This window comes from Pogoniulus pusillus, chromosome Z (assembly GCF_015220805.1).
Source record: "Pogoniulus pusillus isolate bPogPus1 chromosome Z, bPogPus1.pri, whole genome shotgun sequence".
Taxonomy (NCBI): domain Eukaryota; kingdom Metazoa; phylum Chordata; class Aves; order Piciformes; family Lybiidae; genus Pogoniulus; species Pogoniulus pusillus.
This window is the reverse complement of record NC_087309.1, coordinates 53,827,278-53,845,662: the sequence shown is the minus strand read 5'-3', so window position 1 is coordinate 53,845,662 and position 18,385 is coordinate 53,827,278. Positions and strand designations below refer to the sequence as shown.

At 47.1% G+C, this 18,385-nt stretch overlaps 1 protein-coding gene across 1 annotated transcript in view; it reads right to left on the bottom strand.

Annotated features, from left to right (window-relative positions):
* The window catches only part of KANK1 (KN motif and ankyrin repeat domains 1), a 35,024-nt gene extending 17,820 nt beyond the window's left edge, over positions 1 to 17,204 (bottom strand). The window contains exons 1-2 of the mRNA XM_064176534.1: positions 16,920 to 17,204; positions 13,301 to 15,952 (exon numbers count right to left, since the gene is read on the bottom strand). Of these exons, the coding sequence (XP_064032604.1) occupies positions 13,301 to 15,952; positions 16,920 to 16,989 (2,722 nt within the window). The 5' untranslated portion in view covers positions 16,990 to 17,204. The remainder of the gene's footprint in view (positions 1 to 13,300; positions 15,953 to 16,919) is intronic.
* Positions 17,205 to 18,385: the final 1,181 nt, after the last annotated feature.

The window sequence follows — 18,385 nt, the reverse complement described above, 5'->3', positions numbered from 1 at the left end:
GACAGGTTGGATGGGTGGGCAGAGGCCAATGGGATGAGATTTAACAAGGCCAAGTGCAGGGTTCTGCACTTTGGCCACAAAAACCCCAAGCAGCACTATAGGCTGGGGACTGAGTGGCTGGAGAGCAGCCAGGAGGAAAGGGACCTGGGGGTGCTGATAGATAGTAGGCTGAAGATGAGCCAGCAGTGTGCCCAGGTGGCCAAGAGAGCCAATGGCATCCTGGCCTGCATCAGGAACAGTGTGGCCAGTAGGACAAGGGAGGTTATTCTGCCCCTGTACTCAGCACTGGTCAGGCCACACCTTGAGTGCTGTGTCCAGTTCTGGGCTCCTCAATTCAAGAAAGATGTTGAGGTGCTGGAACATGTCCAGAGAAGGGCAACGAAGCTGGTGAGGGGCCTGGAACACAAACCCTATGAGGAGAGGTTGAGGGAGCTGGGGTTGTTTAGCCTAGAGAAGAGGAGGCTCAGGGGTGATCTTATTACTGTCTACAACTACCTGAAGGGGCATTGTAGCCAGGTGGGGGGTGGCCTCTTCTCCCAGGCAACCAGCAATAGAACAAGGGGACACAGTCTCAAGTTGTGCCAGGGTAGGTATAGGCTGGATATTAGGAAGAAGTTCTTCACAGAGAGAGTGATTGGCATTGGAATGGGCTGCCCAGGGAGGTGGTGGAGGCACTGTCCCTGGAGGTGTTCAAGAAAAGCCTGGATGAGGCACTTAGTGCCATGGTCTAGTTGACTGGATAGGGCTGGGTGCTAGGTTGGACTGGATGATCTTGGAGGTCTCTTCCAACCTGGTTGATTCTATGATTCTATTCTATGATTCAAACAGACGAGTGGCAGGCACTGCACAGGATGCTAACATATTGCAGTAAGGCAAACTACAAATATTCAACCTTTTAGAAATACAGCTGACATCTTTACTGCTCCTGGCAGACTGTCTTTCCCCCATCTTCCTTCACCTCAGTACTTTACTTTTTTTCCTTTTAACAAGGCATAATGAAGGTCATTTTTCCAAATGCTTTCACTTCCCAGCAACTTCCTCCTCCTTGCTCCCTCCCATTCCCACCCGAATTTCCAAGTTCCCAACTAAGGCACACCCCACATGCATTTCTAGGGCACTTTCTACAGCAGCCAGATCTACTGTCCACTTCCACCATTGCTTATAGCTTCTTCAAGCTACAGGGAGAACTTGCCTGTGGGAATGGGCAAGTGGCAGGGCATTGACAGACAAGTCACTATGGGTATAGCTGAAAAGCTTTCTCAGAGAAGCAGAAGGTGAAGTTAGCAGCCACCCCAGAGCTTCCTGTGCAGGAGCAAGCCTTCTAGAAATGAGCCCCCACACTTGGAATGAAGTGGGATGCCCATGGAAATCAAAAGGGAGGTCCTGCCCTTGTTCCCCCACCCCTCCTTGTTTCACAGCAGTGACTGCCTTCAGCTGGGTTTCTTTCCAATAGCGAGCACCACCCTTCATCTGCCAGCCAAGGAGAAGTGGGCTGCCAAGACAATGGAGTGCCAAGCCAAACCAAATGATTTTTAAACTCCTTTAGCTGAAAACCAAGGAAAGTGCCTCTCTCTCTGCTTGCCTGGAGAGGTGACAGCTGCAATTAAAGAGTACCAAATGGAGCAGCTCTTTCCACTGCAGCTGGTGGTGGCTGCCTCAGCTAGTTTTACCAGGTCACTACTTCTACTCCAGCTTCTCCATCAAGGACACAGGGAGGGAGTGCAGGAAACCTGCTCTGAAGCAGGAGATAGGTAGAGCCTCTGAAGCTACTGAGTTTACTGACAGGTGAAGTGTCTCTCTCCTCTGACAGGTGTCACAGTCCTTCTCTAAAGGCAGCTGTGGCTACTGCAGCATCTCCTGGGGACAGAGGTAAGCTTGTGCATGCTAAAGCTGAAAGCTGTGTTAGGGTAGAGTGGGGATCCCACTTGACAAGAATTTATGGCACTTTGGTGTGCTCTGTCCTGCCCCCTCAGCAATGCTCAGCTCCCCCAAGACACTGAACTTCCTCAAGTGTCTCCTTTCTACCCTGGGACACAGCTGGGGAGGAAACTGCAGGGTAGGATGGAGAGAAAGGAGAAAGACACTAGCAGACTTTTCTCCCCTGTCTCTGGTGGCTAAACCTGCCAGCAATGCAGTAAGGTCTCAGTATGTTCCTTCTTCTGGTTCAGATCTCAGTGGCTAAGAAGCCACACTGAGACATACTGCGTTCAGAATCTGGGGCATGTTGTCCACGCCTTCAAATGAAGAAAAGATGTTGTGGTTGGCCCCCAACTCTTGACAAGAGAGTATGACATCAAGGCATACGGATACACACACAAGTAAGCATGCGCTAGACAAGCTGTCCAGTACAAGGATTCGCCCAACACAGCTGGTGAAGGTCTACAGTTACTGCATGTGCAGCACCCAAAGCTCAAGGAAAGACAGCATTAATACTGCAGGCATTTAACTCAGATCTTACAATACAGCAAACATAATGATGCTTGCCAAGCAGCAACCTAACTTTGAAAAACAGATGAAGGAAGCAGCTGTGTGCTACCCAACACTCAGATTAATCAGCTGCTGCCCAGACCAAACTGTTAAGAAGACAAGTTCAATCTTCCTCCAGAAAGCTTCAGGAGCACTGTCAGGGCTGGGCATGCTTTTTACGTGTGGAGATTAAAGCTGAAGATCACCACCAATCTAAAAAGACCTTAAAATAGACTCTTCATCTCTCCTCACTCAGACTCAAATAGTTTTGCACAGAGTTCTGTGTCACCAGGTCGTGGTGCACAACATTGACAGTAACTGAGAGAACAGGTTCAACACTTAGCCAGCCACTGCCTCCAGACAGAGGCACCAGGTAGACTCTCCCTGATGAGCTTTCTTTGTTTACTGTTGTAAGCAAATAATAGAAACTTCACAGAAGTTGATAAGTACTGATACAGGATAGCTAACCACAGCATGGACCTGCCAGGAATTTCTGTGTGTATTCTCAAATGCACATAGGTGATCTTGGAAAAGTTCACCAGTAATTTAGAGGCAGACTAGTAAAAAAAAATAAAACAAACTTGCAGACTTCAACTGTTCATATATCCTTACACAGAAAGCTACTCTCATCAATTTCAGAGAGCAAGTGACCTAAGTCACTTACTGTGTCCAGTTCTGGGCCGCTCAATTCAAGAGAGATGTTGAGGTGCTGGAACGTGTCCAGAGAAGGGCAACAAGGCTGGTGAAGGGCCTGGAGCACAAACCCTATGAGGAGAGGCTGAGGGAGCTGAGGTTGTTTAGCCTGGAGAAGAGGAGGCTCAGGGGTGACCTCACTGCTGTCTACAACTACCTGAAGGGAGGTTGTAGCCAGGCGGGGGTTGGTCTCTTCTCCCAGGCAACCAGCAACAGAACAAGGGGACACAGTCTCAAGTTGTGTCAGGGCAGGTATAGGCTGGATGTTAGGAGGAAGTTCTTGCCAGAGAGAGTGATTGGCATTGGAATGGGCTGCCCAGGGAGGTGGTGGAGTCGCTGTCCCTGTAGGTGTTCAAGAAAAGACTGGATGAGGCACTTGGTGCCATGGTCTAGTTGACTGGCTAGGGCTGGGTGCTAGGTTGGACTGGATGATCTTGGAGGTCTCTTCCAACCTGGTTGATTCTATGATTCTAAGCATTGTTTAGCACCCAGGAATCCAAGAGAACAAAAGCACCTCCTTGTCATTTTTTAGATGAAATCTTCTCTTCTAAATCAATTGTGCTTCTTATGTAATTCTCACCAATTCAAATCAGGGTGGAGGCAAAGCTACTACACACTGCAGGACCCATGTAATTTCTGGCACTTACACAATCTATTTATTGTTAGGAAGATGCTAGTTCCCTTCCTAACTGCAGACCTTCCTTCTGTTATGAGAGCATGAGTAGTCTTGTAGTAAGCTGGACTCACAGAACTCACTGGGTGAGTTTTAAACAGTATTTTTTTCCCAAATTCTGTAGCCAAAGTCTGGCCTTGATCTGCTTTTGAAAAATTGCATTCAGTAATAAAATAAACCAAGTATTACTACGAGTATTACTATAAAAATTATTTTAGCTCGACAGTACTTTTATACCACTGGAAATCAAAAGAAGTGCAATCAAGCCCAGGGGAAATAAATACCACCTGGATGAGAACCTAGCTTTCTGGCTGGCACATCACAGGCTTCTAGCTAAAAAAAGGGCATGAGATTGCTGCCTATGTAATAGCTGCACAGAGATTTTATTTTTAACCTGTTGACCAGTGCAAGCATTTATTTGCACAGTATGTTTATAACAGACAGTGATTCAAGTTACACATTCCCCGTTAAAGGCAGAGTGTAAATGTTGTCTGCAGTGTCTTTCCACCAAGGAAATACTTCTCTTTCACACTGCACTAGTTCTTCACAGTAGCAATTAGCTCCCTATGAAGTTACTTTAACGGAAAAAAAATGAAGTCTTCTCTGGTGGTCTTCAGTCTTATGAAGCTGCTTTATCCTTAAAAAAAAAGTGTTGTTTTTTTTCAGATAAGTAATTTTTAATGCACTTTCCACTTGGTCTACACATCAGAACTACTGAAGACAAAATCCATTCTACTAAGGTAAACAAAAAGGCAGAGATAAGTAAACATGTTAGTTTAAACATTTACGAGAATTTATATTAACCCATCTACCTGATAAGTACATTACCTTCAGAATACTGAGTGCATTTTCATTTTAAAAGGCACTTTTGAGCCATTCCAGCTTAAAAGTCAGTGAATTTAAAATTTCAGAACAAAAACGGCCACACATGAACTTTTTATATGATAGACTGACAGAAGCCAGATTCACTTGGGGCGCAGCTGCAGGCAAATGTTACAACTGCCAGGGAAAATGGTTGGCTCCAGCATAAATGCTCCTTCTAATAAGACAGCTCCTTTAATAAGATTGCAGGAACTGTCTCAGTTTCCTTCTCGCACTTGCTTTACCCATTTTCTTTGTGTTGAGAAGCTGCTTTCTACCCCAAAACTAGCTATGAGGCCACTTCGTTGTAACTTGAAGTTGAAACCAATTCCTCTAATTGAACGAGGTTGAACACAAAAAATTACACGTCAGTGAAGCTGCTAATAATCTTATTTATGAAATGCTCTCTTTTGCAAAGACAATCATGTGTGAAGCTCAGTGAAAGCCAGCTCTAATTTCTTTGATGAGTGGTGGATCAAAGCATCTTGTGATGCTGGACACAGCAGGAAGATCATTTCTACTTTTCTTTCTTTCTCATTTATAAGGAGTTGATCTTCTCAGCTCATGCTTTATTGTTGCTGAAATATGACAACACTTCCTTGGAAAAATGGGAATCTCCTGACATTAAATATTCACAGACATGGTTGTTACTATGGGAGCTGAACTCTGAACAAAGCTCAGTGCCTGAAATTCATGTCCCCGTGCCTCAGCACGGGGAGTGAGCTAGGATTTCACCAAAGTCACTGTAAGAGATATGCTCACAGGCTAGAGGTTGCCATTCTCTATGCAGCAATAGATCTAAAAGAAAAATACTGTGTCACAGCTTTTAGAGCTAAACACTCCATTTAGTGCTGTCACAGAATAAAGCAATCTCATTTTAGTAACGATAGCAGTAATTGCCCTGTGTTAGCACATAATGAGGCAAGGTACATCAAACCTCTTTATAGAGGTCTAATTTAAATACTCTCTTTACAAGGCAGTTACTGACCAGGTCTCCCCTTCTGATACAACCAGGTAGGTATTTGAAACAGAAAGAAAGCCTGCTAAATGTCTCAGCTTCTAATATAGAGGTGGTCACTAACGTTTTCAAATGACATAGCCAACTGCATAGCAAACTCAGTGCTCTGGACTTCAGAAGAACAAATTTCAACTCCCTCAGGGACCTCCTTGGCAGGGTGCCATGGGAAAAAAAAAAATCTGGAAGGGGGGCCTAAGAAAGCTGGTCAGTGTTCAAGGATCACCTGCTCCAGGCCCGGGAGCAAGGCATCCCAAAAAAGAGGAAGGCAGGTAAGAACACCAGGAGGCCTGCATGGATGAACAGAGAGCTCCTGGACACACTTAGATGCAAGAAGAAAGCCTACAGACAGTGGATGCAAGGACATGGAACCTGGGATGAATACAAAGAAATTGTTTGTGCAACCAGAGCTCAGGTTAGGAAAGCAAAAGCACAGCTGGGATTGAGTCTGGATAGGGACTTCAAGGGGAACAAGAAGAACTTCTTCAGGTATATTAGTGAGAAAAGGAGGACGAGGGAGGGTGTGGGACCCTTCCAGAAGGGAAATGGAGAGCTGGTGACAAAGGATATAGATAGGGCTGAGGTGCTCAATGGTTTCTTTGCCTCAGTCTTCAGCGACAAGGGCTCCAACCACAATGTCCAAGTCCCAGAGGGCAAAAGTAAGGACTCGGAGAAGGAAGATCTGCCCACTGTAATTTAAGCTCATGTTCATGAGCCCCAAAGGAAGCTGAACGTGCACAAGTCCATGGGGCCTGACGAGATCTACCCACAGGACCTGAAGGAACTGTCAGATGAAGTCACTAAACCACTGCCCATCATATTTGAAAGGTCCTGGCAGACTGGTGAAGTTCCTGCTGACTGGAAAAGGGCAAACATAACACCCATCTTCAAGAAGGGAAAAAAGGATGACCCCAAGAACTACAGAGCAGTCAGTCTCACCTCTGTGCCTGGCAAGATCATGGAGCAGATCCTCCTGAAGGCTCTGCTAAGGCAAATGGAAAACAAAGCAGAGGTGATTGGTGGTAACCAGCAATGGCTTCACCAAGGGCAAATCGTGGCTGATGAATCTGGTGGCTTTCTATGAAGTCACAGCAACAGGGGACAAGGGAAGAGCAACTGACATCATCTACCTGGAGCTGATTAAGGCATTTGACTCTGCCCATGTGACATCCTGGTCACCAAACTGGAAAGGCACAGGCTCAATGGGTGGAGCACTACTGGATAAGGAATTGACTGGAGCTCAACAGCACAATGTCCACCTGGAGACCAGTGACAAGTGGCATCCCTTGGGTGTCAGTGCAGGGACCACTGCTGTTTAACATCTTTGTCAGTGACATGAACAGAGGAATCAAGTGCACCCTCAGCAAGTTTGCAGATGACACTAAGCTGTGTGGCACAGTTGACTTCTAAGAGGACAGGGATCCATCCAGAGGGAGTGGACAGGCTGGAGAAGTGGGCCCAGGCTAACCTCATGACATTCAACAAGGCCAAGCGTAAGGTCCTGCACCTGGGTGGGCGCAATCCCCAGCACAGATACAGTCTGGGTGGTGAATGGCTGGAGAGCAGCTCTGAGGAAAAGGACCTTGGGGTCTGGGTTGATGAAAAGCTCAACGCAAGCTGTCAGTGTGCATGTGCAGCCCAGACAGCAGCTGTGTCCTGGGCTGCATCAAGAGAAACATGGCCAGCAGGGCAAGGGAGGGGATTCTCCCCCTTTACTCTGCTCTCATCAGACCCCACGTGGGGCACTGTGTGCAGTTCTGGAGCCCTCAACACAAGAAGGATATCAAACTGTTAGATTGAGCCCAGAGGAGGGCCAAAAAGATGCTCAGAGGGCTGCAGCACCTCTGCTATGAGGACAGACTACGAGAATTGGGGCTTTTCAGCCTGGAGAAGAGAAGGTATCAAGGAGACCTTACAGTGGCCTTCTAGTATCTGAAGGGGGCCTACAGGAAGGCTGGGGAGGGACTATTTACCAGGTCTTGTAATGACAGGACAAGGGGTAATGAGTTTAAACTGGAAGAGGGGAGATTCAAACTAGATGTTAGGAAAGAGTTCTTTAAAATGAGGGTGGTCAGACACTGGCACAGGTTGCCCAGGGAGGCTGTGGATGGTGCCTCCCTGGAGGTGTTCCAAGGCCAGGCTGGATGAGGCCTTGAGTGACCTGTTCTAGTGGGAGGTGTCCCTGCCTATGGTGGGGGGGTTGGAACTGGATGATCCTTGAGGTCACTTCCAACCTAAACCATTCTATGATTCAAACTTTCTATGTTGAGCAGTAAATATTTCCTTGCCATATGACCATGCAGAGGAGGCACTACACTCTTAGAGATGTCACCTAAAGACATGTTAATAAACAGTACTCATCTGGCACACAGGTGGGACCACCTGCATGAGCAGTTTTTTTCCACACACTACCTGCTGGGGAAGATGAAAAATGCCTCAGGTGTATCAATCACCATAGAATCATAGAATCAACGAGGTTGGAAGAGACCTCCAAGATCATCCAGTCCAACCTAGCACCCAGCCCTAGCCAGTCAACTAGACCATGGCACTAAGTGCCTTATCCAGTCTTCTCTTGAACACCTCCATGTTCCCAGAAAAGAGACACAAACAAGCATATATATCTTGAAGCTTAACCTGGTGAACAGGGCACACACCTGTGGCAGACTTGAAACTGAGGGCCTCATTTGCTTGCACAGATGCAGACAATCAGTGCAATTTGTAGCAGCCCACAACTTTGCAGGGTCCACCAAGGCATGAGCTCTGGCTTCCAAGCTTCACACAAATCTAAAGTTTTCAACTACACTAATGTGATCCATGCTGCCAAGATCATGGGGCTACCAACACATCAATGAAGCAAGCTGTGCTTGTTTGAAGCTAGCACAATAACAAGCAGATATTTACAGTATATACAGTTATATACAGAAATATACAAGGTAAAAGGTAATACAGAAATACAACTCCCCTCCCAGAAACCTGAGTCCCCAGGAGGGGCTCCCAACCACTCCTGCACCTTCCCCCTCTCAACCTTACCCCAGTCCCAAGGAAGAACAGAGGTTCGGCCAAGAGGTTAAGAAGCAAAGGTGAGTGGAGGGTGTGTTAGAGACCTGCAGCTCAGCAGCCCAAGCAAGAGAGAGAGAAAATGGTGAGAGTGTTATCTAATGTTTTTGTTTCTTCTTCAGCAAACTCCTCAGCAAGACTTCTGAGGAAAGCAGACATCACCATTGTTTTCCTTTCACAGCCTATAATCTAGTTCTTCTCACCAAAACATTCTATCCTGCTTCAAACTAGCACACAAGCCTTGGAGAGAAAAAGCTTACAAATTTTGTCAAACAGGTGAGCTGTAAAGAGGAAACAGCTTCATCCAGTTCCTTGCTTGTTTTGTATTGTGGGTGGTGACACAAGAGAGAGATAATCATGGCCACAAAATCGGTCCCAGAAACCAGCTTTGAACAACCAGGTTCTTGTTATATCACCATCATTGCTTTGGTCTTTCCATTATCCCTTAGGCTGCCTTCCCAGCTCTGGATCAAAGTCACAGTTGAAAATAACAGAATCAACCAGGTTGGAAGAGACCTCCAAGATCATCCAGTCCAACCTAGCACCCAGCCCTAGCCAGTCATCTAGACCATGGCACTAAGTGCCTCATCCAGTCTTTGCTTGAACACCTCCAGGGACGGTGACTCCACTACCTCCTTGGGCAGCCCATTCCAATGCCAATCACTCTCTCTGGCAAGAACTTCCTCCTAACATCCAGCCTATACCTCCCCCTGCACAACTTGAGACTGTGTCCCCTTGTTCTGTTGCTGGTTGTCTGGGAGAAGAGACCAACCCCCACCTGGCTACAGCCTCCCTTCAGGTAGCTGTAGACAGCAATGAGGTCCCCTCTGAGCCTCCTCCTCTCCAGGCTGCACACTCCCAGCTCCCTCAGCCTCTCCTCATAGGGTTTGTGTTCAAGGCCTCTCACCAGTTTTGTCACCCTTCTCTGGACACATTCCAGCACCTCAACATCTTTCTTGAATTTAGGGGCCCAGAACTGGACACAGCACTCACGGTGTGGCCTGACCAGTGCTGAGTACAGGGGAAGAAAGAAATCCTGAAAGATCTTTCCACCAGACAGCATATCATGTTTTCCTAACCCCCATAACTTTCCAATAAAACTTCCTTCATTCCCCTCAATCCTCGAGTCAAGAATTTGCTTTCTTACACATTAGGTCTGCTCCAAAAAGCAGCCACAGAACTGATACTCCAAAGATCACTCAGGCAAAATAACCATACATCTACAGGTCAAATATACTCCAGTAGTTTCTCAGGGCAACGGCAGAGCAGCTGGTTTTAAATATCATCCCTGCAAACCATTTGCCTATGAAAAACTTCCATATACAAGACTTGTGAAAAGTCCATGTAATTAAAATTTCTAGGCTTCTGGCTGATACTTTGCAGAACACATTACATACTAATTCAAATGATCATCGAGGTCTCTTCCAACCTGGTTGATTCTATGATTCTTGAGTTCTGTGACCATAACCAGAACCTGAATGCACTTGCATCCCTTAGTTCTACTGTCTGCTGTCTGGTGTAACAATAATGACCAGTTATCATCAGTTTGTCAAGCCCATCCACATGATGCAGCTGGGCACAGAGAGGGGGCCAATGCCAGCTAGCATTACTCTGGGGAGTGGAAATCATCTTGACTCACCAGCAGGTTTCATTTCCCTGATGTCACTAGGGCTTCTGAAAGACAGTGCATATGTAATTAGGAGTTGCCTAGTTACAGCAGCAAAGGTGTTTATTTTGTAACAAGCAATATACTAATTGCTAATAGACCCAGTTCAGAGATCATTTCAGAGGGTGCCAGCTGCAGAGCTAGCTTGCATGCCACTCAGCAAGCTCCAGCTTAATGCCTCCACCTCCATCTTCTGCCACAAGCTGTATCAGGTCCCATAGGACCACAGATGCCCCTACAGCACCCTCCTGCCTCTTCAGCAGTAACAGGGAGAAAAAAAATGGACTGATGTTGTACCTCAGCTCTCAGAAGCTGGACATACAACATCACTATGTCCAGTAACTCTTTAACGTGGCAAGCTGGTATGTCTTCAAGGTACATACCAAAGTCAGCTTAATTATTTTTGCCATAAATGGACCTGGGTCCTAAGAGCCAAGGATGCTGTTTGAATAAAATATTAAAGATGACACTGCTGCTGCTAAGCTGAAACTAGACATTTCTGACACTGTTTTCAGTCGTTTTTTCTAAGAAACAGAGGCTTGTGAAGTCACGCTTCTTACAATAACTTACATCAGGTTGTTCATTTTAACCAAACCAGCCTAGAGACTTAGTGCTTCACTTTTTGTATTCATGCAAGCTTCAACGAAGTCAGGCTGAGAAGCTAGGCCTGGAGAAAAGGGTGTTGTTGAGTTTGCACCCAAGACACCTGAAAAGCTACATCCAAGAGGAATGAGTAAAGACATTTACTCATTCAGAGTTGACAAGCTATGACAAGATACTGATAGACTTAAAAAAAGCCTTAAGTTAGTGCTACATTCAGCAGAAATTCTTCTACTGAATAAAGTATTTTTTAAATTAAGAGAAGGAGAACATTTTCAGGTTTATAATCTCCTTCCCACTCAAATTTTCCATGGGTCTAAACTGTTAACAGCTGGAGCTTGATTAATCTACACAGTCCTGGCATGGAGTTCTCATCAGGGACTAGGCATAAAGAGATTTTTACATCCAGTATCCACAGGTAAGGATAACATCATTACAAGTTAAAATTATTCCAAAATAATTTTATTTGCAACATGAAACCTGAATCTGAGTGAAATGCAATCCATTGCTTTGCTCAGACTTAGTCTCGACACTACACATTTGATACTGTGCAGTAAAAGCAGGGAAAGGAACCAAGGATTTGCAGCCAGTGAAAATTCAGACTCACTGATTTTAAGAACACTTCTGTCTGCCAGATACTTTTGTTATAGTATCATTACTTACAGTAAGCCCAAAATAAAAAGTGCATACCAGAAAGATGGTATTGCTGCATATGTAGTATTGTATTGCGCAGATGCAGAGAGGATATGCAATGTTTCCTTTGCTGCTATGTAAATGCTGTGTATTGCTTTATTGTGGGAAGCTGAAAGTTTTACTTCAGCTCATTTAATGGATGGTTTCATTCAGCACATGAACACTGGAAAGAATCAGATTTATCAAACTGCCATTTATCAAAAAATAGTTTTTATCTCTTTCTAAGTACCAAAGAGATTCTGCTCCCTCAGGGATCTCCTCTTCTCCAGCCCTGAGTTAGCTTCATTTTCCTCTTTTGTTCTGCTGCTTTGGTGTGGGCACTTTCAGCTAGGATTCAGTTCAGGATCAGCACACATGTGGCAAGAAACTGGTTATAGGTTGGGCTGGATGATCTTGGAGGTCTCTTCCAACCTGGTTGATTCTATGATTCTGTAAGTTTTTGGACCATAAATAAGCTATGAGAGCTTTATTATAGCAGTACATAAGCACCAACTATTATGCTGATATTAAATGGTATTTACTAATTTGTTTTTTCCAGTTTTTCGCATTTCCTTAACCTCATTTCAGTCACTGTACAGGAGGACCAAGACAACACTAACAAGTCACTGCTAGGCATTATATATTGGTTCTCCAGTAAACCAATATTTATATGTTTAATAGTAATGTGGTTGGATTCACCAATAAGGTCTTAGAAAGGCTATTTCAAACTAGACTCTTAGACACCCACAAATAATAAAAATGAAAATGTAAGCAACTTTACCCTGAGGAATAAAGAAATCCTTCAAATTAATTGTATAGACTTTAAAGTGAGTAAATAAAATACAAGGAGTATTTAAATCTCAATTCTTGCCTTTCCTGAGTGGCACCAAAACCTCCAGCAGTAATTACAGCTTATGCCTTTCAAACATGAGGCTGTAATTAGGGATTAGGACAAACACTTAGTGAGACAGAGAAGATGCAAGATGTGGTTTCTGTGAAGCACTCTGGAGCTGCCTATTATAAAGCAATGAGCCCTGCCGAAACAGGGAAAGCACCCTACAGCTTTCTGGCTGAGAGGCACAAGGTACGAAGGCAATGGAAATAAGTAACACTACAAAATCTAGGGAAACATCTGTGGAAACAACTTTGTTTGATACAGATGCTGCATAGGACTTTCAACTCTGTCTCCAATCTGACACTGTAGTTTTTACAAATTATGTGCTAAGTTTAAAGAATGGACAAAATTCCAAACCCACAGGCATTAACTATAAAAGTTAAAAGGTGCAATCAACATTTTGCGTGACAGTCAAATCCTGCACAGTTTTAGATACCTCTCTTGCGTGGTCAGAGCCATCATCATTATTAAGCCTTTCAAAGACTGCTGGGCTGGGAGAGATAAAACCACCTTTGTTTTTTCAGTTACCAGTGGTGGGCTGAAGAGAATACCCAACAGGCACATCCAGCAACAGTGCTATGCTGTGTTTCATTAAGGGGAACTACATACTTTTCTTCCAAGGTTAAGTGAGAGCCTAGAAGGTAACTGATCGGTGGCTCTGGCAAGCAGCAGACCAAATGTGTGCCCAGATGCTGGACTTACCTGATGAAGTGCTTCTCTCCATGCACTGCTTCTGAAGGTCCAGGGTCCGCAGCTCCTCTGTGCTGGCATATTTCATGACGGAGTTGATGGAGGTGAGGGTGCTGATGAGCTGTGAATTGAGAGATCCGATCTGGGAGTGGGGCTCCCCAAAGGCTTCTGCCAGTTCACTGTAATTTTCAGCGAGAAGCATCTGCTGCTCCTGCAGCAGCTTTTGCACACGTTCAATGTAGTGATCCAAGCCTATCCTCAGCTCAGGTGGAGGTAGAGGGGTTTCCAACAGGTCACTCATCTGCTCACACACAGACCCTCCACCGACACCAATGCTCCTAGTGCCAGCTGGCACAACTGGCAGTGGAGGGGGGCCGCAGGCAATGCTCCTCATTTTAAGGCCAACCAGGTAGTTCTCGTGAACATTTATCTGCCCAACAGCACAGTCTTTGGTTTTTACTGCAGATGGCTTTTCCAAGATAGGGTGGCTGGAGAGCAAAGTGCCCACTCCAACAGAACGTGTTTTAGCAGACATGTGTATGTCCTTCACTCTGCCATCTCCTACTGCCACACTCCGCGTCTCCACACTCTCTGTGTTGGTCTGTTTATCACAGCTGCTCAGCGCAGTGTTTGTCCCGCAGTCTGCCAGGGAAGCCATCTCTGTGCTGGTGCACTGGTTCACCATCTCTAAAGCAGTGCTGGTTTGCTGGCTAATCATAGAAGGCACAGCCATCACCACTGCCTCTGCTCTTGGCACAGCCTCTGTGGTAGTTTCACGGGACACACTCTCCTTAGGGGTACAAACCACCACATCTACTGAGCAATCCCCACAACCCACAGACCTCACTGCTCTGGCCACCTGTGCTGTCCAGCTTTGGCTTGGCACAACGGCAGGCTCCTCTGTGTTGATGCCTGTCTCACAGATGCTCATCTCTGTGCCCACTGCCTTATCTTGCAGCTCAATGGACCACCCTGTGCCTTGGTCTTGCACCTCTGCCTTCTCCCTCACCAGCCACTGGCTCATTAGGAGCTCAGGGCCCACAGCTGTGCTGTGCATGGCAGGTCTGCAGGAGGTGCCAATGCTGCTCATCTGCAGGTGGTTTCCTACTGATGAATCAATGACATCCACATGGTCTCCCACCATTTGGTCTCTCGTTTGTACCAGAGCCTCCACCATCCTGCTGACTACAGAGGGCTGAGCCATCACAGCTTTATCCATTTTTTTCCTAGATCCAGCTGCCTGCAGCTCCTGTTTTAATTTGGTCATTTCCCTGTCATGTGTTGTTTCCTTTAACTGAACCTCTAGTCTGTAAATCTTCTCCTTAAGGGCTTCAATGGTTTGCTGCTGAAGCTCTATCTCTTTCTCAGTCTCTGTAGACAAGCCAAGCATGGCTTCAGTCACACCAACCCCAGACTCTCTCATTTCTTTCTCTGTCCCCACAGCTACTTCTTTGTACTGCCTTGCAGATCTGTTGTATATAACCACATCATTCATGTTCTCATCAGCACCTACAGCAACAGATCTGGCTTCTTTTGTCAGGCTTTCTCTGTTCACCCGAAGGTTTGCTGGACTTTCATAGTTGCTATCCTGGATTTTTTTCTCCAGAGCTTGCATCTCAGCAGTCAGCTGCCTAAATTCCTCTATCCTTTGAGAGCTCTGTTCTACACTCTCCATCTCTTCCTCACAATCTATATACAGTTCTCCACCTCTTCTCACCTGAGACATATGTTCCCACTGCTCTGCGTTTCCTGCACTGTAGGATCGCTTTCTGAAACCGTATGCATCATTTTGAGGGGCCTTCCTCTGATTTTTAAGTTCAGCCATCATGTGTCTTTTCTCCTCCTGTAACACTGAAATTTTGACCTGCAGCACAGGAATGGTCTTGACCTGCTCCTCCAGTTCCTTGAGACGCTTGAGGGCAACTGCCATTTGCTCCCTGATGTGCTGCAGATGCACTGGGCTGACGTTGGTGACTGGCGTGGATATTCCTGAGCTCATGGGGCTGTGACGAATGGAACTGCCCAAGGAGGAGCTGAAGCACGCTCCGTAGTCACTGTTCCCCTGATACCCATTCTGCAGCTGCTGCGATGTGTGACTGTATCCACTAGATCCTACAAAAGAGGGGAGCGAGCTGGTGGAACCCATGCCTCCAAAGCTGGAAAGCCGAGGCCTGCGAACATCTCCAGGTGTGACATGCATCATTCTCTCCTGCTCAAGTCGCCTCCGTGTTTCCATGAGGGTTTTTGTTACATGGAGGTTATGCCGAGGAGGCTGGGGCGAGGGTGGAGGAAGCTGCTTAGTCTCAGGGACGGTTAAGTAGGAAGGAGATGTTTCAAAGGAAACTGAGGGTCTTGCAGAAGTAGATGAGGTTAACTGGCTCCGTGCCAAACAAGACTGCTTATTGTCATCACTGTTCGATGAAGACAGAGACTCGGTTGAGGTCCAGCCACCGAACTGCCCACCAGAGTTCTTGGTGCCCACTGCGGCTGATAGAGGTTTCCTCTTCTTTTGGATGTTTAGCTTCTTAATGGTATTCCCCTTTTGTATATCATCCACGTACTTCAGAAAATCCAAGTCTAGCTGGTAGCCGTAAGGTGTTTCCACAAAGTAGGGGTCTTTCCGTTCTCTTTCACCTTCTCCATTTATAACAACTTCCTCTTTTTCTAGAAAAGAAAACAAACCAAAATCGGCACTGATTTTCATTAAATCGTAACTTACTGAAACTATGCTTCAGTAAATTATGCTCTAAAGCACAAGCCCAGGAGGATGGGTGCTCACAGCATGCTGGAGGCAGAAACTGCTGCTGCAGCTCAGCGAGCACAGACCAGCTTTCCGCTGGCTGACCCTCAACACTAAATCCCGATTCACTTTTTAGAAGTCAGTCAGTAGGTTGTCAAACGCTGAGAAGCGCATACCCACGTAAGTGTGTACACATGCAGACACGCAGATAACGTCGCTAACGACCAGGCACAGAAGTGGCGCAGCTAGCAGCCGAAAGCTGTCCTTCCTCGAATCCCTCCAGTCCTCCCGTGCCGCACCGAGCCTCCACACCCACTGGGCTGTCACGCAAAGACCACAAGATTCCAACGTACCACACGTTTCATCCAGAGACCAGCTTCTCCAGACGGTGCATTCAAGCAAGCGACGGGAACTCTGACCTCACTCCTTATGCAACTTGTGCCACTGGACTTTACACAGACCTGCAGCTGGTCTGTGGCATTGGGAGCTGCTGCCCCCGGAGGAGCAATGCCAGTTTGCTTTCACCTTGGCTCACCTAACTCCCGCCAGTCTCTGACTCCTCCTTCAAACTGCACAAAGTCCCCAGCACCAAGACTGCAGGCAGTGGGACCCCCTTTCAGCAGGGTCTGAATCCCACTGCTAAGGGGGTCTGTCGCCTGGCATGTGTCGAAAACCCATCTGCCCTTCAGGCGCAGGACATGCCTATCTCTAGAGCAATCCAAATTAACCCCCCGGCTCTGCCGGGCTTCCTTTGGCAGAGTATCTATATGCAGCTCTGATACTCTAGCCACTCCTCTCGTCCCACTTGAGGTACGGGGGAAGAAAAAAAGGGGAAAACAACTGCTGCGAGTTATGAGCTGGATGAATAATAAAAGCCAGCTTTCCGGTTACCTGAATTAGCCACTTGCCTCTGCCCCCACACTGCAGATTTTCCAGCCACGTATGACTGCCCCAGCTTCATGTGTCACACGCCTCCCTCCCGGCTTTCTCCTTCTCACCCGACGAAGAAAAGCCGCCCGCGGCCGCGCACGCCGGCGCTGCCGCCCCGTTCCTATCGCCCGCCTAGCGGCTGCCCCTGCGCCCGGGCCTCGGACTGCGGCCCGGCCCGGCCCGGCCCGCTTCGCTCCCCGCGCTGGCCGCTCACTCGGCGGCTCGCTCACCCAGCACCCAGCCTGCCACCCCGCCTGCCTGCCTCCCTGCCTGCCGGCCGAACCCCGCCGACCGGTCTCGGCCCCAGCCCACGCCCGCCCCGCCTGCGGGAAACGGCAGACTGCTAGCGTGGTTGGAAGCGAATTTAGCTCCCTGTTTCGCTTTTAAAAGACGAGGTTTGGAAGCTGCGTCCTCTTAAAGGAATACAAGCCTCGGGGCGAGGGAGAGAAACTCCCCACTTACTGCAACTTCAGGAAGTGACTTAATGTTGCACTGGGAAGGCTTAGGAGAACGGGGTGTGGGGGGGAAGCTCCTGTTTTTCCAGTTTCCTCGGCGTACTTAAGAAAAGCTTTGTCCACAGACAGCGTAACTGTTTCATGGCGATCCTGTATGCATTTGGCTACCACCACAGGACACCCCTTGGCAGGAGGATGCTGCCCAGGGAAAACCTGCCTTCTTCGGCACGGGAAATGAACAGGATGGAAGCACCGACTTCAGAGACAGAAGTGGGGCTGACCTGAGAGCATTGGTATCTCTGCCCTGCAGTGTGAACAGGCTGCTGGCCAGACACAAACAACTCCCCCTAGACCACACGTTTCTGCCAGAAGACCAAAGTCTCAGTCTGGTATGGTATTTACTTATAGATGCACCCAGAATATCCCATCTAAATACCAGAGTGGAAGCAAAAATAGATGCGTACACACATCCTTTAAGCACACAGGCACACACAGCTCCTTCCAGCAGGACTGCCCCAATGTCAGGAAAATGTCTCCAGGACTCCCACTGGCAGGGAGAGATTAATAAAACAGAAGGTACTCTCCAAATTACTCCTCTTCCTCCCCAGTTCAGTGCTGTGTTCCCACATTCTCATTCTCTTCCTGTTCCCCACATACAGCCAACTGTCCACACACCATAGCTTCTAGTCCTAGGCTGCCCACACTTCCCCTCCCATCTGCACCCTAGGTTTGTCCTCATTCTCACACGCGCCCTTCATACCCTGTAGTCTTCTGCCTTCTTCCCATGTTTTGGATTTCTCTACTTGAATCCATTTGCCTGCTCTACCAATACTAATCCAAAATCTTGGCATACTCTTGCTCCTCATTCTAAGCTTGGTTCTAGTCACCTCACCCAACCCATGTAAATTCAAGTTCCAACAATTTTACCTGTTCTCCCATTTTAACTCGTTCCTTTCCTCTGCTTGTCTTGCT